Here is a 21372-nt window from a genome sequence, read left to right as displayed (position 1 = left end):
AAAACCTGGAAGCATTTGTTTACAGCGTGTTTTACTGAATATTTTAAGCCCACTCTGGAGCCCCACTCCTCAAAAAAAATGGTTCCCTTCTAAATATTGCTACCCATTTGACAGTGCACCTGGTCACCCAAGAGCTCTGATGGAGATGTGCCAGGAGATTAATGTTGTTTTCATGCCTGCTAGTACAGTGTCCACTCTGCAGCCGATGGATCAAGGAGTGATTTTTACTTTCAAGCCTAATTATTTAAGAAATACATTTCATAAAGCTGTAGCTTTCATAGATAGTGATTTCTCTGATGGATCAGGGCAAAGTAAATTAAAACCTTCTGGAAATGATTCACCATTCTAGATGCCATTAAGAACATTTGGGATTCATGGAAGGAGGTCAAAATATCAACATTAATAGGAGTTTGGAAGAAGTTGATTCTAACCTTCATGGATGACTTTGAGGGGCAAAATTTCAGTGGAGGAAGTCACTGCAAATGTGGTAGAAATACCAGGAAAACTAGAATTAGAAGTAGAGCCTGAAGATGTGCCTCAATTGGTATAATCTTATGATAAAACTTAGACAAATGAGGAGTTGCTTGTTATGAATGAGCAATGAAAATAGTTTCTTGAGATGGAATGTACTCCTAGTGAAGATGCTGTGAACATTGTTGAAATAACAACAAAGGACTTAGAATATTACATGAATTTAGCTGATGAAACAGCAGCTATAGTGTAGTGTAGTGTAAAAATATAAAAATATAAAAAAAATATAAATATAAAAAGACTATAGTGTAGTGTAAAAATAACTTTTATATGCACTGGGAAACCAAAAACTTCGTGTGACTCACTTTATTGCCTTACTCACTTTATTCCAGGGGTCGAGAACTGAGCTGCAGTATCTCCAAGGTATGGCTACGTGTTTAAAAGTCAGGCTATCATTGCTCCCTGGAAGGGTTTCAAGTGACTCCTCTACAGTTTTACTTGACTATTTTATAGTAGTTGACATGTAAACCTCTTTTTTGAAACTCTCTTATCGTTTGGTTTCTATAAAATTACTTTCTGCTATTTATCCTCTTATGTCTCTATTTAATCCTTATTTTTCCTCTGGGGCTCATTTTTCTTTATTCTGTAGCTCAGAGTAGATGTCCCCACATATCCTCTCTTACCATCCTCCTCACCTCACTAATCGTTATCTTCCTGAATGTTCTAAGTTTAGTCAGCTTCCCAGCTCCTGCCACATGCTGGTGAATTCACAATCTCTAGCTCCAGACCTGGTCTATTTCTGAGTTTATTTATCGAATAACCACCTTCAGGACACACATCTCACTGTGATTTTCCTGTAGGTACCACAAAACAAACTTTCCTTTGAATTTGCTCCCCAGTCTGGGTTCCCTGTCATATTCAGTATTACCTTCATTCTGGTTACACTGGGAATTTTTCCTCACCATTTTCTGCTGAGTACTTCTCCAGGTTTTATCCATTTTGACCTAACACAAGTCATTGTCCACGTAAGGGCATGAATAAATAAGTGAATATTTGTCAAGTATTCACTAAGTACTAGACCCCTGGCTGGGCATCTCCCTGTGCATTGCTCTTCTTTAGTCTAGACACCAGCTGGGCATCTGCCTATGGATTGCTTTTCTTGCTTGGTCTAGACACCTGGCTGGACATCTGCCTATGTGTTGCTCTTCTTATTTGGTCTGGACAGCTGAGTGGGCATCTGCCTATGCATTGTTCTTCTTATTTCGTCTAAACACCTGGCTGGACACCTGTCTGTGTGTTGCTTTTCTTTTTGTGGTCTAGACACCTGGATGGACACCTGTCTATGGGTTGTTCTTCTTTGGTCTAGACATCTTGTTGGACATTTGCCTATAGGTTACTCTTGTTTGGTCTAGACACCCCGCTGGGTACCTGCTTGTGCATTGCTCTTCTTGTTAGGCCTAGATACCCGGCTGTGCATCTGCCTGTGTGTTGCTCTTGTTTGGTCTAGATACCGGCTGGGCATCTGCCTATGAGTGGCTCTTGATTGGTACACTGACTTGTGACATAGGTCTCATTGTCCTCTATTCATTGAAAAGGAAATTCGGCTCAGATTCTGTAGCTAAAAATGAGTCTTGAATCCCCTTTCTTTTTCCCCTGCTACTGTGGTAAATTTAGATCCTCATTTCTCTTCCAGAAGAATAATTAACGTAGAGACCCCCCAAAAGGTTTCCCTGCTTCTCTTCCCTCTTTTTCCACACATCCTAAACACACACTGAGTATTTTGAAAAAATCTCCTCTGTAACTGCATTTCTCAAAAGCCTCTGATGGCTCCCTTTACATCTAAGCTCACGTTGGAGACCCTGCACCCCCATCTTCTGCTCCTTTTCCTTGAGTCCTCCGGGCTCTAGCCTCAGGAAATCCCTTTCATTTCTTCAGAATCACCCACCTCCATCACCGCTCTGTACTTTTGATCACATTAGTGTTTCATCCTACAGCACGCTGCCAGCCGCCTCTGACGTGTAAAACATTGCTTATTCCTAAGGCTCCAACTTCCTTGTCACCTTCCCTCACCCTTCTAGATAAGAATTTCTTGTTTGTTGTAACAGGTTGGCTTTCTGAGTAAGCAGACTCTGAGATGGACCTTGGCAGCCTATGAAGAAAGGGAGGAAAGGAGAATTGAGAGTGGGAGAGAGCAGGGCTTCTACACAGTGTCAGCAAAGGCCTCTGCCAACCCCAGGACTGCTTGGAAGCTGGGGTGGCCTTCCAGGGTTGTGTTGACTCAGCTATGACTCTTTATGACTTTACTGTATGGCACATTCTTACTGCAGATTTTTGATTTTTTAAGTTAGATGCCTACTTGACCTTGTGCTTATTTTTATTTATTTATTGTATGCCAAGTGCCCAATCCAGTGCCTTGCCCACAGCACGTATACAGTAAATTCTTATTGAAAGATAGAATGAAAGTCACTAGGATTTTTGTTGTGCTTTTGTTTCCTCTTCTGTGTAATGGAATAACCAAGACTTTTGAAGGACTTCGGTGAAAAAAGGATTGTGATTGTGATTTGCTGTTAGTTGGCAGTGGTTTCCTTAGCTAAGCAGCAAATCAGCACACATAAATGTCCCATGATGTGGAGCGACACAGACTATACAAATGAGTAATGTATTCTAGAGTCACATGAAACCATCTATGATGAGCCCAGACACACAATATATCCAAAACAATCAGTCCGTTCCTTCTTAGTACCTCATAAACCATTTTATACTTTCATTTTATTCTTACCATAGATACCAAGGGCAGTTATAAGCTTCATTTTACAGATGAGAAGTTCTGATCTACCTAAAGTCAATGAGCAATTGTTGGTATTGACGTGGCTTAACATTATGTGTCCTGACTCCTAGTCAATGGCCTCCCTGAGATAGATTGTTTAAGATGAAGAGATGTATTTCCATCACTGTATTCTGCCTACTGACACTTGAAACTCTTTGAATCTAAAACCATACCTATAAATAGTCTCTCTACCCACCCAAACTTCCTCCTTGGCCCATGTTCTGTATGTCAATTAACAGCAGCTTCATTTTACTAGTTACCTAATCTTGAGACCCAGAATAAGTTCTGACTCCTTCCTGGCTCTCCCTCATAAAGAGCTTCTCTCAAGTGACAAGCATGTGGTGGTTACCGTGCCAGACACCAAGATAATGAAGTGTATTGGTGAGAGGGGAGAGGAGGAGAAAAATCAACAGACAAGTTCAATTATGATAACATGCTAAGTGCTGTGATGATAAAGGTGAACCCTGGGCACTTGACCCAGGTTGTGAGCTCTGAGCTGGGTCTTTTAAAAATGGTAAGAATTATCCAGGTGATGTGCTTGTGGCAAGCATGCATTTTGGAATCTATAAAATATGCATGCAGAATGGATCATTGTTTAAGAGGGAGTTGAGTATCAGAAAATAAGAGTAATGCTAAGCCAGATTTTAATGGATCATTTATATCAGTCTGAGGTGTTTTGTTTGGGTTTGTCTGGTTGTGTTTTATGTGTTTTTTACCCTGAAGGCAACCAACTGAGAGATTTTAAGCAGGGGAGGCAAAAGAGCTTTATGGAAAATGGAAGGAAGTGTAGTTAGCCTGGAAGAAGGAGTACCTGGGACCAGACCATTAAGGTCATCTAAGAGTGAAAGGAAGCCAGTGGAAAGGGGCCATGGCATAAACAAAATGGCTAGATGCAGGTTGAGTGGGATGGCAAGAAGTAGAGAATCGGTGTAGACCACTCTTCTTAGTTGCATAGCTGAGACAAGGGGAAAGATTACTGATAACTTAGGATATAGGAATGTTTTTCATCATTATTGCTTTTTTTTTTTTTAAGTTAGAGAAACTTAAAAATGTTTACATGCCAAAGACAGAGAAAGAAGTGAAGCAAACGGATGGGAAAATGGAGATTAATGTCTCAGGTTAGTTGCCCCAAACCAGACTGAACATCAGAGTCACCTGGGATGCTTTGTGAAAAAAAACAAAAAACAAAAAACAAAAAAAAAACTAACAAAACTATTGTTCAGCCGCCATGTAGACCTAGTGAATCAGAATGTTGGCTTGGTAATCTGTGGGTTCTAAAAACTGTGATGATTATCTAGGCTTGAGAACTAAATTTTTGTTAATTTTCTGTTATTTCTTTTATAAATGCTTGAAGATCACCTTGACCTTTGGGTCCTCTGGGAATGGTCTACTAGGTAGGAAGAAGAGAGAGTGGTGGAGCCCAGAAGTTTATCCCAGAAGTTTATTCTAGATTCCCTGAACCCATGACCAGGCTGTCTCAAGTGAATCAAGGACAGAATGGACTGGTTATTTTTGCATTATATAATCAACCTAAAATGGACACAAAGAGCTATGAGCTCAGAACACAATCAGGGGTTTGAGGATGCCTGCTCCTTAGTCTTAGACTAAAATAATAACAAGGAGATAGGAAAGGATTATTGAATTGCCCCCAGGAACAGGCTTGGTCAACTGTCATTAGTTTAACTTTTGCAATGGGCCTTAACTGGCATGATCAATGTGGTGGCAGATCACTGAGCAACATGGCCCATGTCCCATTCAGGTCACAGGGTTTAAGTCACTCCCTGCTTTCTGAAGCAGAATATCCTCAGCTTAGAAAATGGTAATAATGGCTGGGTGCAGTGGTTCATGCCTGTAATCCCAATACTTTGGGAGACCAAGGTGGGTGGATCTCCTGAGATCAGAAGTTCAAGACCAGCCTGGCTAACATGGTGAAACCCCATTTCTACTAAAAATACAAAAAATTAGCCGGGTGTGGTGGCATGTGCCTGTAATCCCAGCTACTCTGGAGGCTGAGGCAAGAGAATCACTTGAATGCAGGAGGCAGAGGTTGCAGTGAGTCAAGATCATGCCATTGCACTCCAGCTTGGGCAACAAGAGTGAAACTCCGTCTCAAAAAAAAAAAAAAAAAAAAAAAGTAACCTGTCTGTGCCTTGGTTTCCTGAATAATAAATAAAACCTACCTCATAGATTAAAAAAAAATAGCAATAACAGTGGATAATAAAACTTACCTCAAAACAAATAGCAATAACAATGAAAGACATTCCTGTATCCTAAGTTATCAGTAATCTTTCCCCTTGTCTCAGCTACACAACTAAGAAGAGTGGTCTACACCGATTCTCTACTTCTTGCCATCCCACTCAACCTGCATCTAGTCATTTTGTTTATGCCATGGCCCCTTTCCACAATAGTGTGGTCCCAGGTACTCCTTCTTCCAGGCTAACTACACTTCCTTCCATTTTCCATAAAGCTCTTTTGCCTCCCCTGCTTAAAATCTCTCATAGGGTTGTTGTAGTAATTAACTGACGTAATGTAGATAAAAGCCTTACCTGGTACATGGTCAGGTGCTCAATATGCTTACCACCCCTGGAGCAGCATAAAGAGTATCCAGTGATCCCTGAAATATATGGCCCCTCCAGAATAGTATATGGCAAAACAATACTCAAGATGTAAGTGAGAAGTGGGAATTGGGAAGGTGGGATACAGTATGATGCCAGAAATTTTGTTTGGAATCCTCAGAATGTTAATTTATTTTCTTCTCCTCCAAAATGTTTGCTGTTGTACAGAACATTACTGAGAGGTGCTAAGTCAGTTTTGTTCTGTTGAGGAAGTATGCGTGTTTTCGTTTGTCTGTGTCTCTGTGTATTTAGGATAGCTCTTGTATTTTCTATTTGGCAAGCGCGGGAGGTAGACAGCTTGGTGTGTTTTTCTGAGTGGTGTTGGGCTGGTCATCAGGAAGCCCAGATTTCCTTGAGGTGGGAGGTAATAAGCTTTCCATTACAAACATGTTCTGTGTGTCCCTACCTCTGGTGGACAATATTGTTGAGAAAAACAGAAGTCACAACCCAACAAAAATCCATCTTTTTCCCATAGATGAGGTGGTTTAAGAATTAAAGAGGGCAGGCAAGGAGTTTGGGGGACATGGTTGGTTTTGTTTTGACTGCAGAGGCTGATGACATAAGAACCAGTTAGATGTAGATGGTGAAATTGGAAGGAAAACGTCTGGGGGTCAGAGAATCTGGGGCCCATCTGTTAGAATTATTCATGGAGAGTTTAGTATACTATATGCTGGAGGGTCTTGAGACTCAACAAATGGGAAGTGAGAATGCCTGAAACGGAGAAGGCATATTTTTTCAGCTGCGTATCTGACAACAGTTTGTGTGCTGTGGCTGAAGAAAAATAAGCCAATGGTTATTACAAAATTGTGGGGTTTTGCTTAGAATTAGCATAGTAACTCTAAGAAATAGTCAGTTTGTTGAAGTCCTTACCCGGAGGGTGATGGAGGAAATAGAGCTTGTCAGAAGAACTGTTTCCTTCCATTTTATGATATTACTTTGTCAGTATTTTATAGTATGGAGATCAGATAGAACCTGTATTGCAGAGCCTTACATATTGGGATGCTCTGGGCAAAAGTGTCTTGGAATGGTGGTAGGCACTGGAGGTAGGATCTAAGAGCACCTCTCTCTCAGGTACCCTCATCTGTATTCTCACTGCTGCATGCCAAGAATCTTCCCTTGGTTTAGTAGAAAGTGTTCTAGACCCAAAAGCAGAGGGCATGATCCCCGCACTGTGCCTTACACATAGTCAGGACTCAATAAATATTTGATAAGGCAAGAAGGAGGGGGAAAAAGCAAGATGACTTACTAGATCCATTGATCAGAATTTGCCTCCTCTAGTTATAATAACTGTATGGACATAGATAAGTTGCTTCACTTGTCTCAGCTTCAGTTTTCTGTTTTGTAAAATGACAGTAATTATATTGACTTTATAAAATGAATTGTTAAGAGATTTCAAAAATATATAAGCAAAATATCTAGAATGATACCTGGTCTCTTATTGTTATTTTTATCTAAATCTCATCTCCCTCTTTACTTATTATCATCTGCTTGGCACCTTGGGAATTTTTCGTTGGTAAACGTTTAGAGAAGGAGAAGTGGGCTGGCAGCACCATATCTTATCAGTTTTTTCATCCAGGCATCATAGGCCTTCAATGTTTTAATTTTTTAAAGCAGTTTGGACTTTTCTGAGCTGCTGTGAACTTTTGTTAATATAAAATAGAGACCATACTGACTTTGGAAACAGTGAGTATCTATATATCTTCCCTCCCTACCTATATGTAGCTGTTTAGAAATGTGACTTAATAGTGATCACCACAGAGACTATCCTTACAGTGAAACATCCTTTGTAAGCAGATTTCTAATTCATATGAATACTAATATCAACAGGAGTGCATTGTCCCTTAAAGTAGAGACAGACCTCATCCCCTCCTAAGGGGTTCACAGATAGAATTAAGAGATTCATCCATTTGGATGTTAAATAAATTAGATCTTTATTTTAATTGGTCTCTAATTCAATCATAAATTAATGTAACAACCCACAGTGTACTTTTCATGCCAGCGATTTTTGCCATCAAAGAAATCATGGCAATTTTCATCTCACATAACAGTTGTTGAATGTCTTGAAATATCGTGTATACTCATCATGATTTCCACATCATGGAAGGTATGAGACCTACCATACTCTTTCTTTCTTAATGCATTAATCTTTCTCAATGCATTAATAGGAAGCACATATATCATCATAAACTTACATTTGTAATATTTTGGAAACTATTTTTTATAATAGGTTTCTTTTGTAATCTTAAATGTTTTATTTGTATGCTTTACAAAGATTCTGTCTTCTCCAGACTACCAATGCATTTATGGAACAGAAACTATTAAGATCTTGTGCCTTAGAGTTGGTTGGAGGAGGAATGGCCCTAACTTACAGCCAACTAAAAAGATTCCCGCTACACAGTCTTTAGTGGGACCAAATTCACCTTCCACTGGCCCACTGATACACTGATAGTCTGCTGGGCTCTATCCAAATAATCTTAAATTATTAGGTATCATTCCTGCTTGTAAGGGCTTTAGAGTAAAAGATTTTATGGTTGCTCTGATAATTAATACTTAAAATGGTAAATACTTGAAATGCTTGTAATGAGAATACTTGAAATGAGAAAACACTTCCTCTTGCCCTTTCTCATCAGTGGTCACAGTGAGCTACCTGTGATGGCTCTGTGTTTTTAAAAGACCGACATTAAATTTTTTCCATATGTTCGTCTAAATAACCTTTCCCTGATACCACTGGGACATTCCATATATATAGTCTTGGGCCATTGATAGTAGTCTCATAGTGCTGACTTATATCTTCTAAGTCAGTAGGAGTGAGGATGCTCCCCTCTTCCCCTTTTTTTGTATAAACTTGATCAAAGCCAGCTGGAAGTTTGTTCTTCCTCTCTATTTGTAAATCTATATACTTCCTTCCCCATGGAGCTTAAGGCTTCCTATGTAAGAGATACTAAACACATAGCTACATAAAGAATACACAGGACGTTACCAGTTTTTGCTATGAAGGAAAATACCAGGTACTATAAGAGAGGATAAGAATCGAGAGTGGTCAGGGGAGGATCTCTGAGAAGGTGGAATTTCAGGCAAAACCTGAAGGATTAAAAAAGAGCTTTATGAAAAGTGAAGAAAGAATTTTCCCCGGCCTAAGGATCACCTTGTACCAAGGGCACATTTGTGGAACTGAAAGAATTGGCTCTTGATGTACAGTGTACTGAGTTGAAGGGGGAAGAGGTGAGGTTGGAGAATAGGAAGGAGCCAGGTCATGCAGGGCCTTGTAGAGTTTGAATTTAATGCTAAGTGTAGTACAGTAGGGAACCTTTGAAAGGTTTTAAGCAAAGCAACAGGGGATTTGATTTACATTTTAGAAAGAAGCCTTTGGATGCTATATAGAGAGTAAATTTAAGGTCAGACAGCTTGCCAGTCTTAAGAGATGGGACTTGAACCTGTGGCTTTTCATTCCCAGTCCATTCTGATTTACCACGGTCTTTTTTCTAGTTGATAAGTACCAACCCGAATTAAATAGAAAATGCAAAATAGCACCAGGCCTTTTCCAAGTGGCTTCCTTATACTTGCTCAGGTTGACAGTGAAAAATAAAAGCCACCTAAGGCTCATGTCTCTAACCTGTTGAACAACTCAAAATAATTAGGAGATCACAACTATACCATTTCTCAGTTATATAAAAACCCCATCTCTTATCTAACATATGCTATTTAGTGTTTAAGGTTTCTCAGAGTCATACATGCACTATCAGCTCTGCCTGTTAAGCAGTAGCTTGTGTCTGTGCGATTTTCCAGGTAAACCAGCCTGAACTACCCAGCTAATGTTTGCCAGCTTTAGCCGTTCAGCAGTTTGTTTTTCTTTATAAGATTAAATGGTCAGTTTCACCTTAGGTTTTATTCCAATTATGAAATCATTTCATTTTGTTACACCTCTGCTTAATTGTACTTATTTACATTGCATGTACAAACTAATAAATCTGTTATTTTGATTGAGAAACCCCTGCATGTTTATATATTTATTCTGCCTCTCAAGAATACTCAGTAAGTTTTTTATCTGTTGATTGCTAATTCATCTAGCATGTATTTCTTAATACGGAAGTACTATATGTAGTGTTAAAGGCAAGCACACCTAAATCAATCAAATCATGCTGTGCTCTTGCCATCTTGAGCATGTTAGTTCTGCATCTATACAATAGGAATAAAATAACAAACCCATAAGGTAATTGTGAAAAGTAGTACACCATATGTGAAACTGTTTTGTATGATGCTCAATACATTTTCACTGTTTTATTAAAACAGTTTTATTGAAGTATAATTGACATCCATTAAACTTCACATGTTTAACATGTGCAGTTAGTAGATTTGGACATGTATAGACCCATGAAATCACACAAGCAGACTTTTTATCTCTCCATTTATCTATTTCTATGCTGGTTGCATTGGCAAACTTTCTTAATCAAGAGAGTGGTGTTCGGAGAAGGGAGTGTCTAGGTTTTAAGACATATTTAAAATTATCATTGCTTCTATATTGATGTAGTCACAATATTTAATTTTTTTTTATTAAATTTGGTGGTAGGTTGGGTTTGGTGGCTCACACCTGTAATCCCAACACTTTGGGAGGCCGAGGTGGGCAGATCACCTGAGGTCAGGAGTTCAAGACCAGCCTGGCCAACATGGTGAAACCCCGTCTCTACTAATAATAAAAAAATGAGCTGGGCGTGGTGACGGGTACCTATAATCCCAGCTACTCTGAAGGCTGAGGTAGGAGAATCGCTTGAACCTGGGAGGCAGAGGTTGCAGTGAGCCAAGATCATGCCACTGCACTCCAGCCTGAGCAACAGAGTGAGACTCTGCCTCAAAAAAAAAAAAAAATGGCATCAGAAGAAAATAAGATTTTAGAACTTAACACACAAACATACTGATCATCCCAGCCTGTGTGCTACAGATACCAATCCTGCAGCTCTCAGAGAATGTGTGCCTCAATGTGAAAAGAACTAGGAATCTCTGCTTTAGGATACAGAGATGAATCAGGTATAGATCTTGCCCTTGAGGATCTTAGAATCTAGGGATGGAGGAGCTGGAACGTACCTATAACACCGATAATGCGGAGTGGAAGGTAGGAAGAGGTAAAACGCCGGAGGAGGATTTAAGAGGGTGCAGTAACTTCTAGCTTGGGGATGCACTTCACTGAGGAAAAAACCATTTATTGCCTCCTGCACATGTGTCTGTCTGAGGTAGGTGTAGGTGTGTAGAGCAATTCAGACAGATACAGACCCTGCCCATTAATCACTTAAATCCTAATGCTGTGCATCACCGCTCAATGGGTTGGGCGTCTGCCCAGCTTTTTTCCTGGACCACTTCCAACATTTCTGAGGAAAGAGTGAGTGTGAAGGACCCTGTGGCTAGACACCAGCCCAAGTTATCCAGTGGCTAGACACCTAACTGACTCATAGGAATGGGGGAAGCCCCCTCTGGGTTGCCTGTGTGGATAATAAGGCTCTCATTCACCTCCACATCTAGATCAGAGAGGGGCCACCTGGGATGCACAGCACATTGATAGATTACTTCTGGGCCCCGGGGGCCTCATTACCATCATATCCATCATCTCCTGCTAGTACCAAATAATGGATGTAATTTAATCAGATGCCAAAGGAGTCCTCAGCAGGAGAATTGGAGAAACCTTGCCTGAAACTGTGCTATAGTGTTGGAATGATTATAATGAACCAGAATGATCTTTTGTGGTGAGACTAAATGTATCATGCACTATATGAGTTCTGATTTATTTTTAAAACATTCTTGCTCCCATTGGCTCCCCTTTTAATAGTTTCTGTAGCCTGTTTATTGTTACAGATGTTACTTTTAAATGAGGTCATTGAGCTTTCCTTTACTTCCAAAGGCAATGTTTGCCTTTTTATTAAGGGGTTGGCAGGGCTGTCTGGAGAACAGTGCTAATGTGAGATCAAGGTTAAAGCTTCAGACCCCAGGAGACTAGGTGGAGAAAAAGCCTCTTCCATGTTTACACACACTCATGTCAGCCAGATGTCTCACAAAGGGCAAGTTTCCTGGCAGAGAGGCGAGAAGACAGGCATTGTGGTCACAGACTGCCTTGACTCTCATGGCCCCTTCTTGCCCACTGTGAAACCTCAGGCATGTCAAAAACAAGCTCCCTGAGCCTGTTTCCTCAGCTGTCACTTGGAGATAATAATTTTTATTCCTAGGACTTTTGTGAGGATAAAATGTGTTACAGCCCCTTGGTATGCATGAGGGACCTGGGGAGGGCAAGGGGTGTAATAGCTAAAAGTCTAAGGCTTTGGAAATGCTTTAAGTCCTATGTGTAGTATATTTTGCATATCTTTGTTAGAGGACCGCTGACCAAATCTAGCTTGCCAGTGATTTTTGTAAATAAACTTGTATTGGCACACAGCCCATTCATTCATTTACAAATGTCTATGTCTGCCCTCTCAAAGACAGATTTGGGTCGTTATGACAAAGACCTTATGGTCTGCAAAGCCAGAAATATTTACTATCTGGCCCATTACGGAAGTTGGTCGATCACTGTACCAGACTGAAGGAAAGTTTGTATACAGAGATCTGGTCATTTAAAGCAGTGAGGGATAGAGGATGAGTGGGAATTCTAAAGTGTTCCTGCAGAAAGTCAAATACTGAATGTTGTCATTTATAAGTGGGAGCTAAATAATGTGTGCATTTGGACAGAAAGAGTGGAATGATAGACACTGGGGACTTGGAAAGGTGAGAGGGTGGGAGGCGGAGTGAGGGATGAGAAATTACCTAGTGGGGATGGGCGCGGTGGTTCACACCTGTAATCCCAGCACTTTGGGAGGCCAAGGCAGGCAGATCACTTGAAGTCGGGAGTTCAAGACCAGCTTCTCCAACATGGTGAAACCTCGTCTCTACTAAAAATACAAAAATTAGCTGGGCATGGTGGCAGATGCCTGTAATCCCAGCTACCTGGGCGGCTGAGGCGGGAGAATCACTTGAACTCGGGAGGCAGAGGTTGCAGTGAGCTGAGATTGCACCACTGCACTCCAGCCTGGGTGACAGAGTGAGACTCAGTCTCAGAAAAAAAAAAAAAGAAAAAGAAATTACCTAATGGGTATAATGTACACTATTCATGTAATGATTACCCTAAAAGCTCAGACTTCATCACTACACGATATATCCACGTAACAAAACTGCATTTGTACCCCCTACATCTATAAAAATAAACAAAAAATTTTTAAAGTGTTCCTAAATGTCTATGGATTTTGCTGTATTCTGATTTAAACACCTGAAACCTTAGTGCGTGTTAAAAGACTGGTTTGTTGAGGTGAGAATTAAATGCTATATGTGGGAGCATTAGCACAAAGCTGTCACATGCAGATGCCAGGTAGATGTTTGCTAAGTCGAGATGTTTGCTAGAGTCGAGTCTCCATTATGTTTCATCAGTCCCCACATAGGCATAACCCTGTTTGGCTCTGGGCATATGTTTCTGGGAGTGGGCAGGTTGACAGAGGCATCACCATGGGGCACTTTTATGCAATAGTCACATGTTGTTCCAGCATTTTCTTCTATGTACATTATTGTTAACAATTAGCCTAAAATGAGGTCTATTGACCAATGTCTTTATCTTTGCCTCATGCTTTGAAATTGTTCCAGTGATAGGCGGAGCCAGCACTAAAGTCATACCTGAGTATGTACATGCTAGAAATAAAGACGAAACTGGCATTTTAACGCCAACCACAAATTTTAATGGCTGTCACATGTGTTAATTTTTGGAAAGCAATCAAAATATTTGCCATAGATCAAAAAGATAGTCCTCAGATAACATATTGCTAATGGCAGAAAGACCTCTGCAAAGTAAATAAAACATTAAAAATGGTGATCCTCACTCGGATGGAAAACGGGAAAGGAGTTGAATATATTGTCACTCCGCACTCTACATCATATGTAGATGGCAACAGCAAATGCTATGCACTTATGTACACTGTCCTTTAATAAGTAATTGAGAGGAACTTGGCCTCTGGCTTCCTGTCTTGCTAATTGAGCACTCTCTGTAGTTACCCTGCTGTAAAGCTCTCACTCCCCTCCTCTTGCACATTGGTCATCTTGGGAGGTGGGTATGTTTTCAAGGTACATACCCAAATGGCAAAAGTCCACCATACTTTGTAGAAGACGCCTAGCATAATGCCTAGAGGGTCATAGGCATTCACTCAGCACTTGTTCCCAACACCATCTCAATAACAACAGGTAGACCTTTGCTATCTTTGGATTTCCATAGCCCTGCTCTGTACCTCACCCAAGCTCTTAATCAGATACTGTGATAATTAATTAAAAGTTTAGTGTGTACTTCCAATCTCCCTCAATTAGTCTTTCTCTTGTAGGTAAGGATCTAGTGTTTTTTTTTCTCCTTACCTCCATTCCAAAAAGCCGTTCCCTGCCCATGGTAGGCCAAGAACAAATCATGAAAAGTTGATCAAAGCCAAGCAGACATCAGAATAATAGTGGATATAAATACAGTGAACTAGAGACAGCGGAGACTGGAAGCAAGGCCTGTCTGTCTCAGATAAAATCTCAGGGCTGGGCATGGTGGCTTATGCCTGTAATCCTAGTACTTTGAGAGGCCAAGGCAGAAGGATCACTTGAGGCCACGAATTTGAGGCCAGCCTGGGCAACACAGCGACACCCTGTCTCTACAAAAATAAAAAAAATTAGCTGAGCGTGGCGGTCCCCACCTATAGTCTTAGCTACACAGGAGACTGAGGCAGGAGGATCACTTGAGCCCAGGAGATCAAGGCTGCAGTGAGCTGTGATTACACTACTGCATTCCCACCTGGGCGACAGAGTGAGACCCTGTCTCAAAAAAAATTTTTAAATAAAAAAATAGAATAGGAATTCAGTCCTGCTAATATAACAAACCTTCAGAACAGGACAGTCACTGTTCTGAGTGCCAAGGAGACAGAGTAGACCATCGTCTTACCTTCTTGGAGTTCATGATGCTCTAGAGGAGAAGAGGCGGGCACATGACTGTTGCACCCGAGTTCACAGGGAACCATCACCCCCACAATATCCTGCAAATCTTTGCAGCTCCCATTTCATAATGTAATTCCTGATGCTACATATGGTATAAAAACATAATACCATAATTAGTCCACACACTTTTATTTGAGGCCGAGGGATTTAGTGAGAAACATAGAGTCAGAAGAGCTATGTTCAAGACATGATCTTACCACCTACTAGCTGTGGATATTCATTTGTGTAGGAACTATTTACACTCACTGTGCATGCATTTTTCTAGGCTCTACGGGGAACAAGGCCAAGTTCTTCATTGCATGGACCTTAAAATGTAACTGGGGATGGGGAGGGAGAAGAGAAGGATGAACTGGTATTAAACAAATGATATTTCAGATGGTGATAGATGCTATGAAGAAAATAAAATGTGGCAGTGTTATAAAGGGCCATTTAATTTCTTTGAGCTTCAGTTTCTTCATTGCAATCTGAAGATAAGAACACATATCATGTATTATTTTGTGCAACTTAAATATCCTGTGTGAAAGCTCTTTGTCTAGAATAGAGGTGAAGATCCATCATCATTGTTAGAGTCATATCTCAGCCCTTATAGTCATATAAACAGATTCTTATTTGATCACATGGGTGTTTAAAGCTTAATGTATTTTCTGGTCAAATACACCTCATGCATTCCTTCCTTTTTACCTTTGCGTGGAATCTTCCCTCCACTGAATTTCTTTTTGTTCCATTTCCATCTGTATAAGTCTGCTTGTATATCATTTATTACAATAGGGCTTGTTTTGTGCTCGTCTTTGTATATCTTGCCAAATGTAAAGCAGTGACCAGCACATAGTAAGTGTGTAATAGATAGCTGAGTCAGAATGGAGCAGAACAAAAGATCCTAAGAGCTCAGAAAAGAGAGGAAATTCTGATTGCGGGAGAGGGTAAGAAAGACTTCATGGAGGTCGTGGGACAGGATTGCACACAACAAGGTGGTTGGCACTTGGGCTGAGGGAATGGCAGACGCAGGTCAGTGGTAGGGATGCTGTGTAGATGAAGGGAGGCAGTATAGCATGATGTAAGGAACACAGGAGTCAGGACAGCCAGGTTTGAATCCCAGCTTGGCCATTTACTGATGAGGTCTTTGATAAATCACTTAAGCATATTTTCTCGACTCCAAAGTAGTGATAACAATACCACCCACATCTTGGGGTTGCTTTATGGATGACATGAGATAACATAAGGAAGCCTATATTCCAGCACTGGCACAGAGGAATCATTCCATAAGTAACAGCTTTACCGAATGATTATGGCCTGTCTTTTTAAGTACCATGTATGCTGTTTCCTTCATTGTGAAGTAAAGGCAAGGTTAAGGTCACAGGTCTAGTCCCTCTGGTGATGAGGCCTATTAACATCAGCCTATTAACATCACTGTTTTCTACAGTTACAGACTGTACCCCAAGCCAACTAGTGTGTGCTAGCCCAACAGGGACCAGCTCAGTGCAGGGAGAGATTAATGCAAATGAATCATTTGTACTGGAAAAACAATCCAAGACATATAATGTCATGATACAATATTAAGAGTAATAACTTCACTTAGCTGAAACATTGTATTTTCTGTTCTTGGGGTATTTTTTAAGGGGCAGAAAGCAAATGTTTCATAGAAAATTTACAATCTTGTATCTAGTGGGATTTCTTCATACTACAAGCAGTTTATGCAAAACAGATGCCTGAGGAGCAGTGCCTGCATGCACCTGTGGATTTGGTGGTTATATTTCATTTTCCTTACCCCTCTAGTTCTTGCAGACAACCTGAAATCCAACCCTGGAATTAAGTGGCAATATTTCAGTTCAGAAGAAGGAATTTTCACTGTTTTCCCAGCACACAAGTTCCGGTGTAAGGGCAGCTACGAACACCGCAGTAGGTATGTTGACTTGCATGCTAAAGTTTTTAATTATTGCTTAAGAGCGATCTACATGAAATATAAAACTTCTCATTTCTACTCATGGCTATGCCTTTAAGCTGTGGATTCAGAAATTTGTACTTGTTCTGAAATGAATTCACCATTTAGTATATGTGGATGTGAAATTCCAGGCAAGGGCAAATTACAAAACCCAGAGCTTTTCTATAGCTATCTAATATGCCAAATATAAAAAGGTACTTACTCGTGAAGTCAAATTGTGTGAAGCACCTAGAGTGTTTTGAGTTTCAGAATTCTTTGTTGAAATGTAAATGATGGTACCTTGTCTATAGTGCAGCCCTTGAACATAACTTTATAACATATCTCAGAGTAGTTTGTTATACTCAACTTCCCTTTCTATGATGACATGCTTGGCCATACTGCATGAAATTTACATGCAGATTTTAACTATTAGAAGTTTTGAGGTGAGCAGAAAGCATTGGATTAAAAATTACTAACATCCTGCTTTTCTCACTCACAGACATGACTTGAGATTCTACCATGTAGCCAGAAGGGCAATAATGGTGAGATACTTTGTATGACAAGACTCATTAATTATAGAACCCCCCGAAGCAAATATACTTTCCTATTTAATCCTGACAGTTTCCTGTTTGCAGTGTTAGATGTTTGATGCCAGAACATCTGGAGCTCTAGTGCAGGGCGCCCACTTTTCACACCATTTCCTGGAGTCTACACAATTACTTTAGCTTCCCTTCATCTTCACTTTAAATTATATCTAGAATTTTTCCCCAAGGAAAATACTTCATCTGTGCTTTTCCTAAGATTTTTTCTTTTTTTTTTTTCCTGAGATGGAGTTTTGCTCTTGTTGCCCAGGCTGGAGTGCAATGGCGCGATCTCAGCTCTGCAACCTCTGCCTCCCGGGTTCAAGCTATTCTCCTGCCTCAGCCTGCCGAGTAGCTGGGATTACAGGCACCCACCACCATGCCTGGCTAATTTTTGTATTTTTAGTAGAGACGAAGTTTTGCCATGTTGGCCAGGCTGGTCTCGAACTCCTGACCTCAGGCCTCCCAAAGTGCTGGGATTACAGGCATGAGCCACCGTGCCCAGTCATCCTAAGATATTTTTATTGTGTGTGTGGTTTCTTCCTTTCCCTCCCCACACATTCTGGTGAAGACTTGGGTGTCTTGGAGACTGGACCAGAAGCCATGATCATGGCTTCTCACGAGAACAAAGGCCACCATGAACCATCTAATTCTCATTTGCTTCTAAGAAGAGATAGGCTAGATGGCATGCTAATTTTAACGAAGCACCTGTGAAGAAAAGTTTAAAAAGGAAAGTGAAACCTTGTCAAAATCAGCATTCACCTACACAAGGCAATTCGGAAAGTTTTCATGTATCTCCACCCTAAATCTGCACTAATTAGCCCTTGAACCTCTTTTCCCTTGGCTAAATGATCCACATTTCTCTCTGATAGACTGCGATTCACATCTCTTGTCCTAACTGCTTTCCTATGATGCCTTTCCAAGTTCTCTACATTCTTTGGAAGTATGGAATGGATTTCAGGACATAGCAACACAAGAAAGGAACTGGTAGATACCAGTCATTCTATGAGGACTGCCCCCCAGTTTGTACATTTAACATCACTATTTATATATCCCACTAAAGCAGCGTTTAACAACTTGATGTGACAATGCCAACACATATCCCAAGTTTCATTTATGTGAATTGAATTTTAACAAAGGAAGTGTGTCATTTTAAAGAAAATCCACCCACCTAGCTTGGAGAATCTAAAAAGTTAAATATTTGACCTACTTGTCAGTGTTGAGATGATCAAATTTTCCTTCTTTTCTGTACTCTGTTTCATTTCTGTAGCCACCTCTCCTGGATTCTTTTTATTGCATTTCCCTAGTGGCTCAATGGTATCGACTCATGAAAATATAGTGGTACTTTAGTAATTACTGCAGGACTTTGGGCTTGAGAACAACTAGTGTAAATTTGGCCAGATTTTGAGTTTTTTTGGTACTTTGCATGCGTTTCTTAATTTGTGCCCAGGCTTTTGTGATTCAGCTGGCATCTAACATTTCACAGGAAAATCTAGTGTTTTAGGGATGTCAGTAAAGGAGAGAATTCTCTTGAGGCTGATTTGCTTTCTTAAACTCCTTCTAATTTGTTCCAGCTTTAAAACTGTGAATAGAGACCTCATTAAACCTCTTCTCACAAACCTTCCTGCACTGCACATTAGCAAAAGGCTGCTTTGATGGGAGGCATTTCTCCTTTGTGGCTGCCCCCAACCCCCTTTTTTTCAATGTTGGCAAACAAAAACCTGGCAAGAAGAGTGGCTATCACAGACTTGGACAAATTTTGATGGCACAGTTTTAAATGCTCAGATAAGGGGCCTTTTGGTGGCTGACCTATGTGAATTGTTTCAGTCCAGAAAGGAAAGGGGCCTCTTAGCAGGAGCCTTTGTATGAGAAGAGAGAAACCAAACCTGCCATTCAAAGCTGCTCAGCGTGCTCACGGGTTATAGGCTGCCTCACTTCTAGCCAAGCCCCACTCTGCAAGTCTGCAGAGGAGAATCCAACCCTGGTGATGGGACCTTTTTCTCCTTGGCTGGTCTCTCAGCCCAAGGGACCACTACATCCACATCCTTTAGCAAAACAGGTACACTGGGCAATACCAAGCAGAGGTTGTGCATATTTTATATGAGGATTTTAACTACTAGAAGTTTTAAGCTGTGCAGAAAGCATTGGGTTAAAGATCACTAACATCCTGCTTTTTTCTGGAAAAAAAAAAAAGAGAAAAGCAGGATGTTAGTTATGCTGAAAAAGCCAACCTCTGAAAGGGTTTGCTCCTGAAAAACTTCTCATGTCTGCTTTGATCTTTAAAGGCATAAATTACCCATCCCTGTTCTACAGACACACCTTGTTGTCTTAAGTATTATTTTCAATGCACTAATATGGTTTCTCCTTCCATGTGGATCTCTCCATCCTTGTGCCATCCCTGGGAGAACACAGAGACCAACATGCCCATGCACTGTAGTGTTCACAGCTGTGTTAAGTTGAGGCCCTTTACCTAAACCAAGACTGACCCCAGAGAGCTTCTTCTCCCTCCAGACCCATCTACGTCTCTACAGTCCGGCCGCAGTCAAAGCACATAGTAGTGATTCTGGACCACGGGGCTTCAGTCACAGACACTCAGCTTCAGATTGCCAAGGACGCTGCTCAGGTCATCCTCAGCGCCATCGACGAACATGACAAGGTGACTGTGACCCTTGTGACCCCTATGGCATCAGGTTCTCCTTGAATGCCTTTTTTAAAGTACTTTATTGTTTTGTGATATACAGATCCTCCTTGACTTACAATGGGGTTACATCCTGATAAATCCATCATAAGTTGAAAATGCATTTAATACACCTGAGCTACATCACAGCTTGGGCTAGCCTACCTTAAACATTGTCAGAACACTTAGGTTAGCCCTCAGTTATGGAAAATCATCTAACACAAAGCCTATTTTATAACATAAAGTATTGGCTATCTCGTATAATTTATTGAATACAGTACACTGCAGAATACTATATCAGCGGTTCTCCTTTGTGATTGCATGGCTGACTGGGAGCTGCGGCTCGCTGCCATTGTCCAGCACCATGAGAAAGTATCAGGAGCCTGGGAAAAGATCCAAAATTGAAAGTACAGCTTCACTGCCTGCCTGTCGCTTTCTCACCATCGTAAAGTCAAACCATTGTATGTCAGGGACCATCTGTATATTTTTTTAAATCCATCTTTAAAAGGACTTTGGGAAAAGAAAAGACTTTGGGAAAAGAGTATTATTCTAATATTTGAGGAAGCAGCCACCAATCCAAAAATCTCTTTCGTAACTACCACCAAGCTTAGTCTTATACTTCTTTATGGCTCATGGTAAGGTTTCTAATTAGCCATGACTTTCACACTGGAGGTTACGCTGAGGAAGAGAGGGGTGGGGGATTTGGATGCTGATGGATGGCTGAACTTTATTGCAAGATTGTTGGGAAGTCAGGGAGAAGGGAAAGCCGCTAGTGGCTGACTAATCTCTGGGACACCTCAGAGAGAGGTGTGGGTACAGCTAATGATAATCTATTGCCTGTGGACATTTTCTGCTTCATCATTTTGACTTTGCCAACTCCAGAGGTTTTGCTCACTAACCTAGTGGCTTAAAACACACACACCTCACTCTCTTACCCTCACCCCTCACCTCCAGGTTGAAAAACAGGATAGTTCATTCTTGCTATGACTCTTCTCTGCATAAAATAGTTTGTGTGTGTGTTTAATGTTATATATGAACACAATACTACCACTTCATGTTGGAACAAAAACCAAACTCAAGGGGTTTCCCCATTTTACCAATCCTTATGGATCCTTTTCAAATTTGATAGATGGATGGCTCCAGGGATTTATTTTGAAACTCTCAGAATCTGTTCTGTAGGCCTTCTTACTCCTTGGGCTCTTCTGTTACATAAATAAATAAATCTTTAAACGGTAGGATAACAAGTTTGGTGTTTTGTTTTT

General features: G+C 40.7%; 1 protein-coding gene across 4 annotated transcripts in view; it reads left to right on the top strand.

Annotated features, from left to right (window-relative positions):
• CACHD1 (cache domain containing 1) overlaps nt 1-21372 on the top strand; it is a 223048-nt gene that overhangs the window by 142667 nt on the left and 59009 nt on the right. For all 4 annotated transcript variants that reach the window (XM_031001956.3, XM_063698040.1, XM_055349954.2 and 1 more), the window contains 2 exons: nt 16708-16834; nt 19945-20089. In XM_031001956.3, the coding sequence (XP_030857816.2) occupies nt 16708-16834; nt 19945-20089 (272 nt within the window). The remainder of the gene's footprint in view (nt 1-16707; nt 16835-19944; nt 20090-21372) is intronic.

The sequence above is a fragment of the Gorilla gorilla genome, chromosome 1 (assembly GCF_029281585.2).
Source record: "Gorilla gorilla gorilla isolate KB3781 chromosome 1, NHGRI_mGorGor1-v2.1_pri, whole genome shotgun sequence".
Taxonomy (NCBI): domain Eukaryota; kingdom Metazoa; phylum Chordata; class Mammalia; order Primates; family Hominidae; genus Gorilla; species Gorilla gorilla.
This window is presented reverse-complemented; position numbering and strand designations above follow the sequence as displayed.